Raw genomic sequence first — 22,476 nt, forward strand, 5'->3', positions numbered from 1 at the left:
GTTTCGTCAATTCCTGTGACAAGAAATAATACAAGATATAGATATTTAACAGTTGAACTTCCAATGTGGGATAACTAAACAATACTGTCATTTTTTTGTAATTGAAAGTTTCTCTGTATCATCAAACCAGCAATAAACTGTTAATTACAGCAATTTTGTGCTACATGGCCAACAGTGATGGTCAGTTACCTTTGGGATGAAGAGAGTATCAAAGTAGGGTGTGTAAGCAGCGAGTTCAGAATTTCAGTGAACTTCTCTCTGTTTTCTTAAGGTCCATTTCACAAAACTTTTGTAGAATGAAGTAGACCACATTCTCACTTGAAGTCTATCGAGCTTATACTGATGTATTTCTCTCCCTTGATGTTTTTTGGCTAGTGTTTGAGACTTTGAGCATGTGCTAATCACTTTACTGTGTTTCTGTTCGCAGTATAGTTGCATCTTCTTGTGTACAGTATATGATGTTTTATCAACATTAGCATGAGGCTGCTCTCAACAATGGTTTTGTTCCAATATACAGTCATTATCGTAGGATTACTGATACATCAACATCATATACAAGTACTGGAAGTTCTAGTTCAGCCACGACTAGAAGGCTAGCTGGTTTTAGTAGCATGAAGCTTAAGTGAAACTCTGAACTTAAATTAGGAAACTTGGAAGTTGGAAGTTTTAAATGATGCAGACGTGTTTTGATCATTCCATGAACATTACATTCGTTAGGGAATACAATGATGCAGAAAGACCACACCCACTACTCTTAGCAAACAGCCTGACAGCCTAATGGTGAGCTAAACTACACATGATATATTCAGCTTAGGACCATTTCGTATAGAATAACTGAAAGAGCAGTGTGTTAAAAATAAAGTATAGGATAATTGGAGTAACCTAATGAGAGGGGAAAAACAGTTTCACGAACCAAAACCTGCATCCAAGACCGGAAATATTGGGGACTTTGGGGTGGAGGGATGACTCATATCCTTACTTCCAGCTATATATCTTTTAATAGCTGTTGAGGGATGGAAATCTTTAGACTCAATTAAGGGGTAATTCAGAGGGACAGGAGGAAGGAATGAGCGGTGAGGATGAACCAAAGGAGAGGAATGAATAAGACACAACTAAAAGTTCCTTATCGAGAGGGATGAATAAGACACGACTAAATGTTCCTTATCGGCGAGATTGTTGAGATGGTGAAGCTAAATTCTCAAGTGTACCCTATGGTATATAATTTTTGTTTTTTTTTTTTTTTTTTTTTGGACAAGCCGTTCATAAGCTCAGATAAATGTTTTGCTGAAACAGTATACCATATTTGAATTCAGAGAAAACAAAAGATTTTTTCATGCCACTCTTATCAGTAGTAATGTTAGTTCAGTACAGCAGTATTTAATAGCCTCTCAAATAATCAACACTCCCACACCTTTTATTATTGTAAGTTATAAATAACACTTTATTGCAAATAATATAAATACATAAATCAATCATACATCACCAAACTTGATATAAAGAAGAATAATAGCTCACAGTATCTGCTATGAAATTGGCTATTGGCATATACATAATTGTAAGTAATTAAAGTTAAGAGTTTAGCCCGTATGTCTTCCTTGTTTTCCCAACAAATAAATCTCCTGATTTTATCAATCCAGGAAAACACCCACTCATGGTAAATCCATTAATTTCTGCTACAGCATCTTTCTTACCTAGTGAAACAAAAGCGATTGGACGACCAGGCTTGTAAACAGTCATTTTCTCCTCAGACCCTCCTCCAAGTAGCAACCTCAAATTCTTCGCAGTTAACTCAGCATGTCTCATTGCCAAATAACCTTGTTTTAGTTCCTGAAAACAGAGGAAGAACCAGATTTATATATACCTATGACAATTTGATAATCATACCAAAATTAATGATACATGCAAGAAAATTACATACTCCCTCCGCCCCATAAAATAGTTCCCGTTTTCCTACTTTGGAGATCCAAAATGTTGTTCTTGTTTCTATTTTTGGATAGCATGTAAAGACCATTATACCCTCACTTTTTCAACTTTATTCATTGTACTTCCTAAATTACCCTTGAATTTTGCACATGCCTAGTACTTTTTTCCACTTTCTCTCTCTAACTTTTGTCTATACTTGTACTTTTCACTTTAATAAATGTACTCCATCCACTTTTTCCCCCTATTTCTTAACTACCGTGAAAAAACACAAACAAGAACTATATTATGGGAGTATGGGATGGAGGAAGTACATTTTTTTGAAAAATTTAGGATTCCAAAGAGAGAAAGACTAGCTATTGGAATATAATGTCAAATTTTTCTAAAGCTCCACTTTAGGTACAAAGTAGCATGCCAATGTTCGCATTACATAGCATATATTCAGATCATACATTCATCTGAATTACACTAAAATAAAATGATGTTTAAAATTTAGCTCTTTCTAAATTCCACTTTCAAGGAATTTTCTTCAAAGAGAATAAGCTACCAATTGAGTGGACCTGATAGTGCTACTAATGACTACTTTAAAGGGAGGGCGGTGGAATCCACCAATGTCTTGCTTTGGAAAAATGCTAGCTCTAATCCTCCAGAATCATTATAAATGGAACAAGACCAGGTTCATAGCAGACCCCAAAAAAAAAAAAAAAAAGGCAGTAATAGCAGGAAAAATAAAAGTGGACATGTGAAACAAAACAGCTGATCAAGTTACAAAAAAATATATGTTGTGTAATGCGAACATTGGCATGCAACTTTGTACCAACAGCAAGAAGAATGGTTCGACATGTATTATAGATTGGTTCGACATGTATTATAGTGCACTTCTGACTCCATGAATAAAGCTCAGATGATGAAAACTAACTCAAGACATGGCAATTTGCAATACTTCAAATATAAGAAGTGAAAATGAGCTCTTTGGCTAGTGGATAATGTTATGGTTCTCATTATTTTTAGGCAGGCACAAGAACTTTTTCAAGGCATTAAATGTTGGCCAGGAATTAACCCTCCAAAAGTGATTTCATATTATGGAATCTAAGTACTACGTATATAATAGGCTTGTGCAAATCAGTAAGTCATTACATATTAAGAAGACAAATAGGTTAAGTGTAATATTGTGCACAGTGAACCCAGAATTGCATAGAACAATTAGCACCATGAGTAAATTGGTGTTCTAAAATATGGAAGGAAATGAGGGCTAAGTATAATATGAAAAATCCAAAAAATAAAAGGAAAAAATTTCATCCATGTCACAGGTTTTAGGTTAAAGGATCAAGAAGAATGAAGGATTCGTACCAACAGCATCCATGTAGATCACGACTCAAGTCATGGCGACTACTACATGCCTTAAGCCATTGGCTTTGGTCATGTACTCATTCACTGTTGACGGTAGGAAAGCTACTTTTACAAATATTGCCGCTTCAAGAGATCCAAACATTCAATCTAAGATTGTGGATGTGGAAGTCACATACATTATAAGCACTGGTAACTGATTTTAAATCAATTCTAGTTAAAAGTGTTGAAAATTATGGAGCTTGTATAGAGTGTATTGTATAAAGTGTCACATGCTTAGACTTGTGGTCGCTCTATTGTATAATGTGTCCAGGTTTCAGCTTTAAAGGTGTGATAGTCTAAAATTGATGAGTTTCAATTTTATGTCTCAGGAGCTTAAGTTCTTGATTTTAAATTTCTACCTCCATTTAATATTATTTGCAACGATTTGACATAAAGTAGAGAAGAAAAATGTTTAATTGTTGCAAATAGTATGAAACGGAGGTAGTATTAAAATAATAAAATGGATGTTTAGTCATTTAAAAAGAAAATATATATGCAAAAATAAGGACTTACTGGAAGATTCGTAATATCTCCAATAGCAAAGATGCTTCTATGACCCTCGACCCTCAAGTGCTTGTCAACTACCAATTTCCCTTTCATATCCAGATTGTCCATTAATATTGTATCTTTAAGCCATGAAGACCCTGATTGACTCCCAGTGCAGCTAAAATACTGATCAGCAACTATAGTCTCTCCACCAGAAGTTTGATATACACCTTCAGAAGTTGGTGTCAAATCAACAGACTGATTAAGGATCACTTCAACTTTCTTTGAGGTCAACCACTCCAAAGCTTTCTGTGATGCCTTAGATCCAATAAACTGCAGCAATCTAGGTCCACGGTGTACCAGAGTAATTTTTTTATCAGGAAACTCATTAACGATTTCACCAGCAAGCTCTACACCACTGGGGCCACCTCCAATGATCATTATCGAACTTGAAGACTTTATTTTATGTAACTCTGCAAGAACAGATACAAAGAGAAATAAGAACAGATTTGATGGTCTGATTGCTGAGCTCCAATAAAGTGGCTCATACTAATATTAAAATCTATATATGCAGTCTCTTTTTCAATTTTTCTGAACACACATACACAGCACTTGAGAAGCATATTGGTGCGCGCGCACACACACACACAAAGCACTTGAGAAGCATACTAGCGCTTTTGAGAAGTTGCCTTCGTTGTACAAATGAACACTATCAATTATTGTCTATCGCAAGTGATCAAAAAGTTGATGAAGTGTTATTCTATTAGAGATCCTATTTACCTTGCTCTTGGATCGTATGGGATTTAATTTAGGCCATCAAAGGCTAGGTTGGAAGGAAAAAGATGGGCCAAATGAGCAACCCTAGGCTATAGTAGGGCCATGCACCAAACCAACCCAACACACCACCTTCCTTGGTGGTTTTGGTTCTTGGCTTACTGTAGGGAGTAGGTACAGGCACCCTTGGTACACCAAAGGGATTGGACTAGTATTTTAATCGCTTACTTAGATTTTGCTTACAAGTTTTTATTAATCCACTTAGAATAGTTTTTTGCTATTTAAAGCACGTGAAATTATTTTTCCTATTTCAAATAGGATTAAGTTGTTAACTTCTTGTTTCCTTAATTTCTAAGGGTTACTCTTTATTTCTAAGAGTTAGGGACTTGTCCTAACCTTAATAAGAGTTGTCTGAGGTGGCTACAATAGTATTAATACACCATCAGGCTGTATGAAATTTCAAGAATATTGGATTAAATTGTTAAGTGTATTTCATGCTTTGTAAGTTACCTAGCTTGCTGCCATCAATTTTCAAAACAAGAATGTTTTAAGGATTATCTAGCTAGTAGTAGACTAATTGGTTTGATAACCAAATCATTGATTAAAGATTTGCGGATTGGGGAAAACTTCACTAAAGAAGCAGTTAGGACTTAAAATCCACATCAAAAAGTCAGAAACAGGATAGGATAATTAAAAATCCTTTTTATACATCCTATTTTAAATGGCATGTAAATATTACTTGTTTTCTTTGATTACATTCTTATTGACATACAAATTATAGCATGATTGCTTAGTTCAAATTTATAATAAAGATAACTCACCTTCTTGGTACTTGCTTAGACCTTCAGCTCTGGTAACAGGATCAGAATATACGTGACCTGTAGCAATTACAAGGTAATCATATGGAACACGATCACCCCGTGCAGTTAAGACTTCACTCTCTGTGATATGTGTAGCATAAGAAGTAATTAACTTCACTTGTGACAGAAAATCACTATAGTTCACTAAGGATCTTTCAGCAAATGACAGATCCACCATAGATCTCAAGGAAGCCCATATGATCTCAAAATATTCCTTTCTGTGGTTCATTGCAAATAAATATTACTTTTATTATACAAAAATTTGAAGAAAAATAAATGTAGTATCCAAAACAAGAATAATATATTAAATTAAGGATGAAAGAAGACTAAACTCTATTGACTTTCCACTTTTTTTGTTGTCTTGGACTATTCAATATTACCAAAACATTTACAAAGTTAAGCTAACAAGCATGCACAATATCCCACACTGTATATAAGAGTTTCATAAATCATAATTTACTTAAGCGTGGTATTAAGTACTGTAGTCTGTAGATATATAATCGTTCTTACTAGGAGGTGCGCCCCCTAATATATATTACAATTGAGTATGTGAGCTTTTTTTATGTGAATAGGGTGCCCCTTATTCCCGAGTGCATGTGCACATAGGAAATTTCACTGTGTGCCCCTCTTCTTCATGTTAACACATTTCTTAATCAATCTGTAGTATTTCCAATGGCAAGCTGTTTGTCAAATTAGCTTGTCATGAGACATAGTATTTCAAGTTAATCTCCTTTCTACTTAGTTTGTATCTTAAGGGTTAACTACCGAGTGAGTAGATTGTTATTTGAACTTGTCAATAAATGGTTGGCCACCATTATTCATCTTTTTGCCAACTTTTTGTCAAACAAATTAATATGTTTAAGTTATTTTTACATTCCAACTTCAATGGTCATAGCTTGGGACTTTTAAAAATCGCAAGTCTCTAGCTACAACCGTCGAAAATGCTCTAACATACACTAATGATAAAAACTATCATACATCCAGGTGTACCATACAAACATAACAAAGGGGCTATCTATCAATGATGAAAACAAAAAACACTAGACTTAAACAAAAATTTACACAAATAAAAAAAGGCAAAAGACATACGGATCAATTAAAGTGACATTGGCATGATCTTGAAGATTTTTAGCAAGAAGAGCACCAGCAATTCCTCCTCCTACAACCACCACCTTGTTCGGCGATTTCGAATGCATTTTCAAATCAACCAAACTCTTTCTTTTGCAAAAATTACTGCCACAACAAAAACAAATTGACTCAAATTTCAATATAAATTCAACAAATCACCCAAAAAAAAGCTTACTTATAATAAGCAATACAATAAGAACAGATGCAAAAGAGAAAATTGAAGGCAAGTATTATACAAAGTAAACTTGCATTGCAGAATTGGAGAAGAATTTCCAATATTCGAATTTAGAATTTTATAATAAGAAATTGAAACCAAATTACAAATTAAATAAACAATGGAGTAAAACAAAATAAGAAAAACAAACCCTTTTGATCGTTGTTATCTGGGATCAAAATAATTGAATTTTGAAAGATTATACAATATGATGAAATCAAATAAAAATGAAGGGATTATATAGAATTTTGAATTTTTCACCTTTTATAGAAATGATTAAGAAATTGTTGGGAGGAAAGGAGCGACTGGGTTCTGAAAAAGGAAGAAACTGCTGACGTCAATGATGATGTGTCAGGGGTAGTAGCGATTTATTCTAGAAACTTCTACAGTTCTACTTGCATCTGCTGGTAACTCGTTCGCTTCCTATCTATCTCCAAAACTATTGCGGGGCGTTTGGCAAGTGGGAATGGAAATTTGTGGATTAGAGGGTTGGGAATTGGATTGGGATTTATGGTTGGGAATTCAATAAAATATTGACAATCGCTTGTTTGGGCTATGAAGGGAATTGATTGGGAATAAATAGCTTTTACAATAACACCCTTATTAATGTTATATCCTTATGCTTTCACTAATGGCAAAATAGTCTTTTCCTCTATATTTCAATCCTCATCTCTATTATTTGCCCCCTAGGTAATAAAATCATGGGAATAGATAAATTTTATTCCCATTCCCAATCTCACCTATAATTTCCCTTCCCACAAAACAAACATGGCAATGCATACTCTCACCCCTTCAATTCCCATTCCCAAGCTCCAATTCCCACATACCAAACACCCCCTTGCATTATTTATCTTTAAGTTCACTTTGAATAATGTTTGTGATTTGTACGAGTATATACAAATATAAGGTAATTTTGACTTTTACCACCTTCACTTAATTGAAGAGACAGTGTATGAGGATCTTGGCAAGGCAACCAAGTCAGAGCCTCATAAGCAGGATATTCTCCATGAGTTGGAGAAAGTGATAGACTATGCTATGAGGCTAGCAAGCTCAATGGTAAATTGGTAATGGGGGTGTCGAGAATTTTGTCCTAATTTAACTCACTATACTCAGTATATAAAGGGAAAAGTCAGTGAGCCTCCTGGTAATAGCCAAAGTGGTGTTATCAACTTGCCCATCTCAAACCTAACTAGTGATATGGAGGTAGAGAGCTCTATTCCTTATCCACAATACTTATGCTCCTTTGGAAAACTAGTTGAGCCACGCGCGCGGTGCGCGCGATAGCCCAATAAAGTAACTATCGAGTGTAGGTATACTTTGTAGCATTAGCAAATATATAATAGTGAGTCACTAACAAGGAGTTTTGTAATTGATTTTTAGAAATTTAATTAATGTTTATATGAAAGTTAATAATTAATTTGATAAAAATAGTGATAGCAACAATTTTAGTAATATTTTTAAAATTAGTTTATTAATAGAAAGGAAAAGTATTTTGTAACAACACGTGATACTAAAAAGAGATTATTTAACAATAATATACATTTTGCTAAACTTTATCATTAATTGTAATAAAGAAATTATCCGATAAATTGGAAACGCGCTCGATAGCTCAATAATTTATTACTCCGTATCTTGTGTAATTATTTAGTGTTATTAGCAAATATGTTACAATAAATTCTTCACTAAAGAATAGCAACATAACAAAATTTTAGCATCAAAATCATTAGCCGACGTCATCTCTGACCCTTTGTCTATCGACTCAGCTATACTCTTAAAATACTAATTTACTACTTTTAGAATCAATCTTGCCTATACAGAAAGATCAAAATACATGGCAAAAAAAAAGGCTTTTTCATCAATGCTCGGCAAATTTATAGTAAGTTCTATTCATAATATGTACTTATATAAAAAAAATATAACAAAAAAAAAAATTGATGTCAACACCAATAAGATGATTTTTAGAAAAATGTTTCTCTCATACAATGCCAAAACTTTCAGCATATACAAATGAAAGTATGAAACTGTAAAGCTGTACTTGAAATCAACTTTGACCCAAAAAAATTCAAGAAGATACAACTATTTGCCTTATCCGATTGGAATAAAATTGGATAACCTAAAATAATAATTAATAAAAAAATTAATGAATAAAATGAATTTTTGGAATCTAGGACTGACTATATAATTATTTAAGCTGCTTCATGAGTAGCTAATAGAATCTTTAGCCACTTCAATTCGAGCACAGAACGCCTGCCATGTGAGACACACCAAGACATCAATACCAATTCTAGAAACTAAATATATACTGCTCCCCTAGAACATTTCGGCTGCCTCTAGTGTATGGATAATCAACAACCAACAGCTTTCAAGAAGTTGTCACAAGGGCTTGATGTGGGAAGCTTGTATTCAGCAGTGACAAGAGAAGCTATTTTTGGGAAGACAACACTCCGAGCTATATTCAACCAAGAATTTGGGAGTTAGTTAGTAACAAACTACCCTGTTCATCACGTGTATTCTGTATTGCTAGCTTTTTCATATTGTGCCTTGTAAAGATGGTGATCGGTTTGTACCCAGCAGGGGCAATATTGATCTTTAGTAGTTAATCATCAGAAGTAGAGTTTTGGTTTAACTATTACTTGTATTTATATAGTTTTCATAAGCTAGCCAATTGAAGATGACAAAATCAAGTGTATCCGGAAAACAAGGCAGGATAGAGCTATTTGATTGCAGGAGCCATTAAGTTATCATATTCGAAAGGATTTCCTTTCTTCAACATTTCTCAACTCGGAATAAGAAAAAACACTTCTACTCACTCAGATTGCCAAATTTAATTAACACCAAAAGTAGCCTTATTCCCATTCTGAGATGACAGATTGTTCTGAGTAGCCAAATAATTTAACGGTGTGTTTGAATAGAAGGAAATGGAAGAAAACGAAGGGGAGGGAAATGGAGAGATGTGATATCTTTCATTTGGATAACAAATGAGGAAGTAAGGAAATTGGAGGGGAGAGAAATGGAGGGATTAAATTGTAGGAAAATGATCCCTCCAACAATGGAGAGATTTGGAAGGAAAACTCGCATTCTTCTCTCCCCTCCCTTTCCCTCCCCTTCTTTTCCTTCCTCTAATGTTATCCAAACACACTGTAAGTGTTAAACAGTACAATGGATCATCCCTCCTTCCCTTCTTGTTAACCAGTTCTTTTTTAGGGTCTCAAATTGTTTGTGTAATACCCGAATATTTTATGATTTTATATATAGTTTATATTTATTTATTAAATAACTTTCCTATTCTCATATTTTTATTTTAGAGTTCGGAAAGGTTTAAAACCCTATTTTAATTTTAGTAGGACTCTTATTTAATTTATATTAACTATTTTAAACCCTATTAATATTCTAAAACTTTACAAGATATTTTATATAAAAAAAAAGACAGGGACATCAGTCAGCGGTTTTCCGATTTTGTGCGTTTCACATTCACATACCAAAACCAAATATGTTCTTCTTTAATTTTTTTTCTTTTTCGTTCAACAATTTCCATCATCATATCAATTGCTTTGTTTGATGATTACATCATGATGAGATCCATATAGAAGCCACTTGATATATTATTTTTGTAAACTCAAAGTCTACGAACACCAAGGTCGCCGGCCTATTTCTCGTTGTAGTCCGAAGCTATTTCATCCGTATGGTAATCACACGTATCTATTTTAGAGTTGTTTATATTATTATTGAATGATTAATTGTTCATATGCTTTAATTTATATGTATGATTAATGTATATAATTTCATGATTTGATCAGATTTAATGTCTTGTTATTATTGTTGTACGTATATGATGAATCGTATAAATATGTTAGGGTTTTTAATGTTGTTGTTATATGGAGTATTGTTTTATCGAGGTTTAGGTTTATAAATGCAGAGTATTATTTTGGCTTGAGAATTAATTAATTTTGGGTACTAGTATTAGCCCTGTAAGAGTTGAGATATTTATGAATCAAATTGTTATGTTATTTGGGAATCTGTGCCATTGTTGAGATATACATTATTAGTTGTGAATGATTATTTGATCAAGTATGAGATCAAAAGGTTAAGAAATTATTATTTTGTTATTGGTTTGAGGCTCGGCGTTATAGACCTTAGTCCTTGGCATGTTTGGTAATGAGATAATGATCATGAGTTAAGAATGAGGTACAATCTTTATTATTTATTTTTCTATGGTCTCCTACAGTGGGAATTGGCCCGTATGTGGTCTGGTTTAAGGTGTTTTCTGGTTATTGAGAGTATTCAAGTTTTTATACTTGTTGGTTTGTTATTCGAATTACCCATGTCCAAGGCTAGGTATAAAACAAAGAGCGTGGCACACTTATTGGTTAGAGGAGTTAATTGAGCAGAGTATCATATTATTTTGAGGTTGGATTTTATCAAGGTTAGTTATGTGAAGTGTCGTATTTAGTTTGATATTTTGGTGAATGTAGCTTCAAACTACATTGTCAGTGAGCTAATTATATTATTAAATATTATATCATTTCATTATATATTTGATAAGTGGTGATTACTCAGCTTTTTGCTGACGTGTGTGTATTTTTGTTGTGCTACTTGTGTTTGCGGCCATGTCTTTTTCTTATGGTGGCCCTGCGACGATCTATTTTGGAATTTGTCCTTAATGGTGAGCAGACAAAATTGTTTTAGCAGGTTGATCAAGTGATCGTAGCTAAAGGAGCTCAAGTGATCGATTAGTATGCTTTAACGAGTTTATACAGTTGTATAAATAGCTCACCTAAATTTGTTGGGTTGTAATTATTGGGATTTTGTAAGCCTTGACACTTGACAGATTGTCGAGTGTGGCGGTAATACCTTCGATTTAGGTGTATGCTTCCGCAATTTTATTTAAAGGTTGTTTATTTTCCTTATCTCTTGATTATTATTGGCTAGTAAATCGGGGGTGTTACAATCCCTCCTTCCCTTCTTGTTAACCAGTTCTTTTTTAGGGTCTCAAATTGTTTGTGTTCGTAGGACAATTATGCCATATAAAAAATTTCTTCACAGATGCATATATTAAACATTGCAACAATTGAGACCTAAACCTCAAAACTAAAAGAATCTTAATAAGTGCCTTACATGTGAAGGAGTAGCCTTATTTCGTTCGAGATCAGCATGTTGGACATAGAAGTTGATTAAGCTTTTTTGTTGCTAAACCGTGATCAAATGGGACATCTTCTGCTGCTTACCTATCATAAGAGCTTCTTAGTGGATGACCATTTCCTTGTAAGGCAAATCAGGGGCAGTTGAGACTGAAAATCTTCCAACTTGATGAGCTGAGTCTAGGACCTGTAGGCAACCCCATTCTTTATAAAATATATAGTGAACATTTCATAATTTCACATGAATAGAGCTTAAGATAGAATAATAGTTGAAGAATCCGATGCATGGTTCAAAAATGTGGTTTCGGTCGTGATATCGGTAACGATCGTGTGTTGCGGTAACAGAAATGATGCGGTTGTCGCGGAATAGGTTGCGGATGTTGTGACCAAATTTAATTTTGTAGTTTTGATATTTTTTTCATAATCTTACTCATAAATTTTAAAAATAATATATTTTAAAACATTTTTAATAGTCAATTATAATTATTCTTAATTCCGATGAGCAAATGACATCAGAAAAAACAGTTCTCAATGCAAAGAATGCAATTGAAATTGATCTTAAGCTTCTAAATTTTCATTAATTACAATTCATTAAGGTCCAAAACACCAATGCGTATGAAAGCCAAAACAAAACAAAATTATGACACAAAACCCACAACAGAATCCCAAAACCACCATTACAATTTTACAACCTTAATATTAGTCCATATTCTGAGATTAAATGCCACACAAAACCAAATTATACGACACTATCCAATACAATCTTCCAAATCTATCATATATTAAACTTGTAAAACCTCACTCAAAGGGACCTACTGAAGTTTAGTTTCTGTAAGAATTCACACACACTCAATCTATCTATCACCATACTATTAAAAAGAAAGTCAATCTAAAGAACCTCAAGTTTCAAGCTCAAAATAAAAATAACACAATCAAAATGATCAAACTCATTGTCTCACCAAGATAAATGCAACACAAAAGAACCTCAAGTTTCAACCTCAAGTTTCTCTGAACGACACAAAGGTTAAATCCATTTCACTTTAAAATGTGATGTGTCCTGCTTTTCACAGTATTTTCAGTGACTAAGATGCACACAACCTTACCCTATTCACTATCCAGCCATATCTTTTATTTTAAATAATAGTTGGACAAGGAATAGAAACCACTGGTACAATAGCAAAAACAAGGCAGTCATCTTTTACAGATGCAGATGAACTATGCAAAACAGCACTATGGACTAAAAGGAAGCACATGAAGAGGGCAATTCTCCAAATACTTGATCAATTATGAATATGACTAACCAATAACACTCAATAAAAACAAGAACTCAGGAGATTTATCGTCGTATTTAAGAACTTTGAACATGATGTTTGTGACTTTATTGACTCAAGATTGACCAAAATTGATGCTTTAACAAAAATACAAAAAACAAAATTCCTAAAGACTAATACAACAACTGTTATCATAATTCAGTCAACTAATCCTAATCAATACACTTTATTAATGATTAAATTAATCTTATACTTCCTTCTGCCAAATTGCACCACAAATAGCCAAATTCAAGTGAAATCTCATCACAAAAACTTCATTGCAACCTACAAGCATCCATTTTAACAACAATTATCTCGTATTAATCGGAAAAGCCGAGTTTTAAACTTTACATCACTGAATGTTCAAAGGTTAATTCTACCAATACACTGCCCCCAAAACCAACACATCCAACATGGACCAACAAGCATTACATTAGTTCATACCCGAAATCACAACATCAATTCAAACAGAACAACTAATGACAAATAACACAACCCCACCTCATAAATATCCCAAATACAAATTTCAGAACTAAATTCAAAAACCCAGGAATCCCATCAACTAATCTCATGAAAATCATATCAAATAACACAACCAAAAGACAATTTTAATGATATGAACAGAACCCAACAAGCAAAATTCCTCAAATTTTGAACAAACAAGCGTAGATCTACAAAAATTACATTATAAAAAAACCAGAAAAAAATTAAAAAATAGGGAAAAGAAAAGACCCGAAGATCAGCACGAGAAGAACGATTACTGTTCTCCCTTCTTAGCCTTTCTCTCTTAATGAGAATAAGAAAGATCTAAGTGAGACTTAGAATACAAGTATAGAATAATTGCTACAACTAAACCAACAATAACCCAATTACCCAAGTGAACCAAACAATAGAAAGAGCCATAAATATGTCATATTCAAACCAAAAATTCATGTTTAACTAACGATGTATCTTATTGGAAAAAATATATTTAATAGCCACCTTCAAATGAGTCTAATCAATATTGTAAGCAATGAAAGAATTGAGCATGAAGTACCTCGTCTAGATTAGAACAGGTAGGAGATGTTCATGTTCCCAAAATGTAAAGAGAGTTCATTGACAAATCGTCTTAAGTAACAAGCCAATAGCCGTAGCACACATCAGCACAATATTAGCAGCAATAATAGCTTCAACCTTGAAAGGGTCAGGTCATATTCTATAAAATGAAATGCCATTAGTGTAAAGTTAAACTCTTTTTTTTCATATCATGACCCCACCATTACCTTGTCCACTACACTCACAATCTCACTGTATGCATCAATAATCCAATAATAACATTAATAAGAGACCAACTACAAAAATTATTAATATTTTTTACCAAAATTCACACATGAATTCCAAGGAAAAGCACCGATTAAGTGATTAGGCACACTAAACAAATTTATTCAGATAAAAGATACAAATTTGAGCAACCAAGAATGGAAAAGAAGTAAATGAATGGATACTTACCATAAAAGGTTAAAAAGTATTCATAGCAAGGAACCACAATACTGAAGCATGAAAAGGGGTACTGGGGTATTATACCATGAGATCCAAAAATGTCCCTTTTACCTGATGTATTAGGCAATCGCCAATTAGTGTATCTCCTGTAGAAACAGGTATCCAAAACTTCTGTCAATCAACACATTAAAATTACAAATATCAATTCAAAAGGTCCACACAAACAATACAACACAACTATCAAACAAAAGATATTTTACAATTTACACAGCTAAAACCAATGAAGCTGACAATTAGAATCAAAACAAAGACAACAATACTGAATCAAAGGCGCAATCTGTCCACCCAATGGAGTAAATGTAATAATTATCCTTGTGCGAATATCTCTGGCCACGTCAATTTGAACAACTTAATATTTACAGAGCCTAAATATTATAAAGAGTGCATTACATAATATTAGTCTCAAATTCTTGACTTAAGGTTTGACATAGAGCAACTGTGGTTTATACTCAGTCATAATCATTCAACCTCTACCTGGTGCTATTATTATGATGATCTGAGAGATAAACTGGTGCTACTACAAATAAAATATAATAAGATCGTACCTGCTTAAGGGCGTTTGTAATAGCAATATCGAAAATCAGAAAGAAAAATACACTGAATCATGTTATATCAAGTTTCAAGGGGCAGAATTGAAGCTCCCAAAATCCCAAACTTAATTTACTATGGCACTTCATGTCTTCCTTTGTCTCAAATAATTTATTAACATTATCTAATTTTGTGAATACTCAATAATTTATGAACACTATTATCACTAACATTTTGTCAATACTCAATAATACAATATATTAAATAGATGATATATTGTTACCTTTCTATACACATTTTTGCAACAAATTTATCCCAAAATGTGTCTAAAGATAGTTCTTGTTCATTTGTTTTATTATGAGATGAGAGATGACTATAAGCACCCATTCTTCTTTTGTCTGCCAATAATTATTATTGTGGTTATCTCATCGAGAAAGAAAAAAAAAACAGAAGAAAAGATGTTTAATTACATTGGACCATATCACTTCTTAAATTAGAGCCAAAGAATATATAATAATGACAACAGATAATAAATGCAATAATAAGCAAAATTTCATCAACAAAAAATAGTTGGCTATAATAAGGTACTACTTAAAGGGTTTAATAAACACTCATACCAACCTTAAATACACACACATCATTTCCCCGTATCTTGTCAACCTCGAATTCTCTTTGCTTCCCTTGCAAATCTTTTTGTACTTCCTTTGCAAATTGTTAGATTTCTTGCCCCCTACAACCTGTTAGAAATTAGAGGTTGATTAACACAAATAATCCAAATAAAAAATTAACATCAATAGCGCTATTAAAAGGCTAAGATCAAACATTAAATCAAAGTTTATAAAAAAAGATAGATGAAAGAAATAGGAGAGAAATTCAGATGATGAGATCTAATCATGGAGATAATTAAGTTCGCTCTTTTGGGTCGTCATTGTCTGTTGCTAGACGTGAAATGATCTTTGTCTATTGCTAGTCAAATAGTTCAAAGCCCAATAGAATGGATCCTATAAGGTCACACAAAAGGGTGCAGAATTGAACAAAAGAAAGAAGCCCATTATTGGGCCTTATGGAGTGGCCGACCATGTGGGATTAAAGGGAGAGTATCGTGGGCTTGGTTTGGACTCTATTTATACATATGATGTATTAATAGAGGCCTTGCCTAGTGTTTTGGGTGTTTTTGTCCCTCGGGAAAATTACGTCACAAAGTCTGGTCCGGCTCAAGCTGCACCTGCAAAAACACGGAGACTCCGGTTATTGGAGCTCCGCCTCCGAAGATCAAGTTAGAAACTTGAGAGAGAATAAAGAAATGAGGAAATTTAGGTGGGTACTTCTCAGATTCCGAGATCAGGTGTTCTCTGATGAGAGAGAAAGTGGATGTAATAAATGATTTAATGTGCCCCCAAAATAGAGAAATATCTCTCTATTTATAGGGTCGTTGGGAAATGTGCCCCTCCCTAGGTCACTCTGACCTAGGTTTGGTCGGATGCGCCTCAAAGTGTGGATTTCTTGGGAATTGGGCCCTTGAAGGCCGCAATTCTGATTAATATATGAGGTATCCACGTGTCAGTTGGTGAGTGGCAAGGCTTGACACTTGGAGATCTCTCATTGGTCCACATGTCTAGGGTATTTTTACCCTAAACATTTGCCCCTCACAGGGAGGGCTGAGCAAAACTACCCGAAAAACCGATCCATAACCGTTTCAAAAATTAGGGTACCCGATCCGATAACTATAACGGTTCGGGTACCCGTTCCAATAATTTGTTATCGGGTATGGTTATGGGTATCATTTTAAAATTAATGGTTATCCGATCCGATCCAATAAGCATTTTTTTTTATTTTTTTCCCTACTTAAATCTATTAATATAAATCTAAACTTTTACTTTACTTCATAATCACTTTTGTAATATCAATGATTATTAATATAATTAATAATTTGGTCAAGATCATATGGTATCGTTGTTAATTAGTTGTAAATTATATCATAATAACTACATAATTAAGTTTAATTATCATTATTGGATATCTTATTGGCTACCCGATAACCGATCCAAAAATCCGGGTACCCGAACTTATCGGTTTCGGTTATTGTAGGGAATATTTCAAGCATTATGACCCCAAACTTGAACCCCACTGTGATCATACACTAAAGTATGGTGGCGTTCCAAAGGGAAGGAAAAGAGAGCAAAAGAGTCGCCAACAAGTTTTAGGAACTTGTAAACCCAAAAGACAATCCAAAAAGACCATCAACTACTCCATAAGGTCTTGAACCAAACAGGGTCCGGGGATGAGGGTACGAATCCAATCTACAAAAGAAAGGACCCGCCCTATAAAATAGGCCTCTACTTTGTTCTGCTCGTATTCATGTGTGCTTTTTGAATAACATACAAACATTATATTAAACCTACCCTGTTTATCTATGTTGGTTGAAATTAATGCACAAATAATACTATAATTGGCGATCACTTGAGTTAAAATAACATTAGCCTAAACCAAATTATTAATTATCTTATTAAGCGTGATTTCAAGTACAAATTCCCTTTAGCAAGCATAAAAGGTGTGATCAAGCAATAACAATAAAAAATATATATCAAGCAACATAATAATAAGCAATAAATAATAATCATAATCATAATAATAACAATAATAATAGTCAAAATCATGTTAAGGCATAATAAAGCTTAATAATAATAGCGGGATCCTAGGCATGATACTAACAAGATTAATAACAAATCCTAGCATGTCACTAAACAATAAAGATCAAAGCTTTAAACCTAACATGGCACTAACATGCTATCATGATATTAGAAATAAGTAAAGGCACCCTAAACATGATACTAGAAAGCATAAAATAACATCCTAACATGATACTAGGAATCAATAAACAATAATAAGCATACTTTCTACATTATGAGAGAGTAATAAGATTACATACTTTGAAGCCTCGTACCTCTTTCTAATAACAAAATACACAAGTTAGTAAACTTCAATGAAAATAATAAACAATAGTTAAAGAATTAAATTGAAATCAAATTAAATAAAGTTTTGACTAGTTTTGGACCAAACCCTCAGAAATTATCAAACCTTGCACGTCTAGGGCGAAGGCAACTTCGAACTTGGCTAAGAGATTCTAAGTCTTGTGAATGCGGAATAATGTATTTAAAAAGGTTGGTTTAGAAATAGAAAGAGAAAGAATAAGCTATATTGCTTAGAAGGAGAATAGCTAGAGAGAATTAATGATGAAAGTTGATGATTCTGAAAACAGGGATTCGGACCCTATTTATAATGAAAATAGTCCGGAAAAACATAGAATTTTATAAGGAATAAAACTCCACTCTGTCGCTAGCAAACCGACCTTGTCGCCAAAAATTTATCTTGTCGCCAGGCGACAAACCTGTCGTTTGGCGACAGAGACAGTTTTTGCGGATTTTGTTTTTATCATATCTTTTGATCCAGAAGTCCAAATAAGTCATATAATATGTCGTTGGAAAGATCTTGAAGTATACTTTATAATGCAATTGGAATCAGATTAAAATCTTTTGTAGATTAAAATATATGGCCGAAATAGTAGGACGGTGTCAGTTTTGGATAGAGTTTCGTATATCTTTAATATCTTTTTCGTTATAGCTCGGAATTATTATTATAATATATCATTGGAAAGATAATTTCAAGATCTATCCAACCATATAAAATTTGGATAAAAATTATGAGGTACGAAAATAATATATGACTATCTTTGGACATGTTTAAATCTGAATAGAATTAGGAAAGTTTTAAAAAGGAAAGTTTATATTCAAATCAAATTCCATGATCTTATCTTTTCAAAAAAGGATAATTAAGATATTTTAGAAACTTATAGAAGATTCTAATCAATCCTAATTAGTTTAGGAATAGGATTAAACCTTTGGACCCTCCACATGATCATTGGGTCGTAGGTAAAATCCGGTTTGGGCCCAGTTTAGTATTTTGGCCATAACTTCCTCATTATTCATCGGAATTGGGCTTATAATATATTGTTGGAAAGGTCTTTTCGAGCCCCATCCAACTACACCATTATTGGACCCTTATCATGGACCAAACTAAACTGGATTGGACGTTTTCATAAAATAGAGTGGGTTTTCGAAAACAGAAAGAAGGATTTTAATAAAAACTAACCGCAACACTTGACTTTTCACACTTTTACGTCATTCGATTATGGTTCGACGTGAAAGGCATTCATCACTGGGTTTGGTTTTGGGGAGACACAAATGAGTGTCTACAGTTATGGGTATCACTTTTAATGATTTTGGTTATCAGGTACCCGAACCGTTAGTACTAACGGTACGGGTACCTGTCCCATGCTTGCCCCTACTCACAGGGGTGAAGTGGCGGGCCACGTGGCGCCTGTGACACGTGTTCCCCTGTGAGAGATGAACAATAAAAATGGCTAGTAAATCTGGGGTGTGACGGGGGCTTTATAAATAGAGTTTTACCCCCTCCCTTCTCTCACTATTTTCATCATTTTGACTTTCTAGAGAGAGAAAGAGAGATTCTTAGAGAGAGATACTCTGATTTCGTCTGCATGCGTCAGATTTTCAAGATTTCCGTGTGCATACTTGACAGCACCCGGTCACCTGTCTGTTGCAGTTTTCAGATCTTCTAGAGCTAAAGTGAGGTAACCTCCTGTACCCTCTTTCAGCTTTTTCTTCATTTCCGTTTGTATACATTCTTTTTTCCGTCTGTATACACATTCTTCGAAAATAAAAAATGGACTCTCCATCCACACACACGGCACTGCCTAGGACATTCAGCCAGTTTCTTGGTACGGCTGAATCTAAAACTGAGGGTGCCTTTTTCTGGTCACTCGGAACTGCTTTGCTCATCCCCAAATTCCTCCCTCTCTTTATCTGTGCAGGACACAATGGCCAAAGTGAAACAAAGGGTTGTTAAGCCTAGATAGTGGCGCGCTAGGGAAGTGCCCGCATATGAGGTGGTTAGAGATGAGGACTATGATGGTCTGGATGAGCAGGTTGATTCCACTAATGGTGCCCCTTCTTCCCAAAGCAACGTAAGCATAAGGGAGGTAGACGGTGAGGATGTCGTCTCCTCTCAAGAATTGGAAGAGGAGTTAGGCGGTGAAGAGGCTGCCGAGAGATCAGGGTCAGAGGCTTCTGGCTCTAAGCAGGACAATTTTGCGGCTAACTATCAGCAGCCGGCTAAATCTGAACCTTCCTTGACCCAAAGAAGACAAGAATACTTCCAGGTGATAGAGCTTTGCTGGAAAGAGGCTTTGAAGCTTTCAAACAGAAACACCCCTTTGGGGAGGGGTGGGATATCATAGTTTCACTTGGGGATGTCGTTATGGCCAAGGGGGACGCCATAGAAAATCCAGACAACTACTTTGTCTGCTTCGAGGCGGTGATAGAAGTTGGCCTCTGGTTCCCTCTTCACAGGGGAATAAGAAAAATTCTCAAGGGGTATGACTTGGGCGTCTAACAGCTCAGCCCGAACTCGTGGGTCAATATTTTAAGTTATATTTCCGCCTGCAAATTTCAGAACATAGACCCCAGTCTCGCAGCCTTTGGTCATATGCATTACATGAGCAAGGCCCTAGGCGGTCATGGGGCGTGGTATACTCTTATCACCCTGCCCCAATACTGGATGTCTTTGGACAAGGTGTCCAAATGGACCGGGTGGAAGGATAAGTTTTACTTGATCTCATCCCCCTCGCTGAGACACAGCCAGACACTACGCCGGTATAATAAGGAACCGGCTCTCATGGGTTGAAAATGTGCCCTTTCTCCGCTCTCTTCTAGAGCCCAAGAATAAATAATAGACCCGAGTTTTTTTGAGACCACAACTGAGCCCTTAGGGAATGTGACTCAGATAATTGTGCCAAAGAACTAGATCCCCCATCCGGACTTCTTTAAGGACGAGGCTTTTTTGTCAGCCTGCGGGTTAAGCACCATGTTTCCCAAGGGTATATTCGCTTAATCATCCGGTAATTTGCCGCCTCTGTTTATGTACTTTAATTTTTTCAATTATTTGACTAACTCTTGGTTTATTCCTTGTAGAGGAAGCAAAGAACATGGTGGACCCAGAGAAGACTCTGGCTAAGTCTATTGTGCTGCTGCGTAAGGAACAACTGTTAGCCAAGAAGGCAGCTGTTGAGGCCAATGAGGCCAAAAAGGGCGGGGTAAGACCGCCTGACTTGTTTGCTTTAATTCCAATTTCTTCCAAGTATTTTGCCGGTTGTTAACTTTTTACTTTTCCCTTTGCAGGGCGGCGACAAAACCATTCCTCGCTCCATCTCCAAACTTATCGAAAGGTCGGGTGAGGAGTTGAATAAATCTATGGCAACCAAAATCCCCAAGAAGAACCCTTCTCAGTCAACCTCTTCTGCTAACCCGGATCGTCCTACGACCGGGGGCAAATCAACTTCTATTCTGAAGGATTAGAGTGAAAACTCAGAGCGTTCAGCGAAGAAAGCGTCGGATGCCTCTGAGGCATCGAAGAGTGGCGAGCCACTCAAAGCTGCATCTCATCGCTGTGTTTATAGCATATGGTTTAGGATTAGAAGGAAGGTCGATAATGGTCACAGGTATTAATGTGGTGGGGAGGGGAAAACTCCACTGCCCCAAGCTCAAGGTAAGATCAGTATTGAACTTCCTTGGCCACTTGACTTCATGCGGGTAAAGACTATGGTCGACCCTTCTGGAGGTTCAGTAAGCAGCTGGCAGCGAATGAATGCGAACTATGCTGCAACCCTCTCACCAAGTACTTCTTATGGTGCAGATGTTACCTCCGAGCCTCCTGACCTCCCGGCGTTTTCCAAAAGGATGGTGAGGACCTTCACCCGGTCCGAGAAGAATTTTGTGCCTGATCTGCATGTGGTGGATTTTGATCGGATAATGGACTAGCTGGCGGAGATAAGTTGATCTCAACTCAACACTTGTGTTTTTTCTTTTATTTGGTTAAGTACTAACTTTCCGACTGACCCCCTCTTTAGGTAATGCTGAGAGTGGATGGGCTGCGGGGCCCCTTTAGGCAGAAGCAAAAAGAGGTAAATGATGCCAAAAGGAGGGCCACCCAAAATCTCAACTCTCTTGAATATGCTAATTATATGTCCGAAATTAAGATTGAAGCAGTAGAGTTGAAACAAGGGGAGCTGATCCGGAACCTGACGACTGCTAATGACGCTGCAAACAACCGAGCCA

General features: G+C 35.2%; 1 protein-coding gene and 1 long non-coding RNA gene across 3 annotated transcripts; both read right to left on the reverse strand.

The window, feature by feature from the left end:
• Positions 1-1,393: 1,393 nt before the first annotated feature.
• LOC145608038 (uncharacterized) lies at positions 1,394-7,176 on the reverse strand. 2 transcript variants are annotated; one of them, XM_081663642.1, is made up of 5 exons: positions 7,033-7,176; positions 6,519-6,662; positions 5,391-5,647; positions 3,823-4,268; positions 1,394-1,827 (listed from the first exon to the last, which is right to left on the reverse strand). In XM_081663642.1, the coding sequence occupies exons 2-5, from the start codon at positions 6,623-6,625 to the stop codon at positions 1,570-1,572; spliced, it is 1,068 nt and encodes a 355-aa protein (XP_081519768.1). In that variant the 5' UTR covers positions 6,626-6,662; positions 7,033-7,176; the 3' UTR covers positions 1,394-1,569. The 2 variants fall into 2 exon arrangements, with proteins under 2 accessions (XP_081519768.1, XP_081519769.1); XM_081663643.1 differs by lacking the exon at positions 7,033-7,176 and adding an exon at positions 6,923-7,022.
• Positions 7,177-8,687: 1,511 nt separating this feature from the next.
• LOC145608910 (uncharacterized) lies at positions 8,688-16,026 on the reverse strand. Its single transcript, XR_014105945.1, has 3 exons — positions 15,908-16,026; positions 11,887-14,844; positions 8,688-9,220 (listed from the first exon to the last, which is right to left on the reverse strand). It is a non-coding gene; the product is annotated as an uncharacterized LOC145608910 (long non-coding RNA).
• Positions 16,027-22,476: the final 6,450 nt, after the last annotated feature.

The sequence above is a fragment of the Chenopodium album genome, chromosome 23, assembly GCF_948465745.1.
Source record: "Chenopodium album chromosome 23, dcCheAlbu1.1, whole genome shotgun sequence".
In the NCBI taxonomy this organism is placed as follows: Eukaryota; Viridiplantae; Streptophyta; class Magnoliopsida; order Caryophyllales; family Amaranthaceae; genus Chenopodium; species Chenopodium album.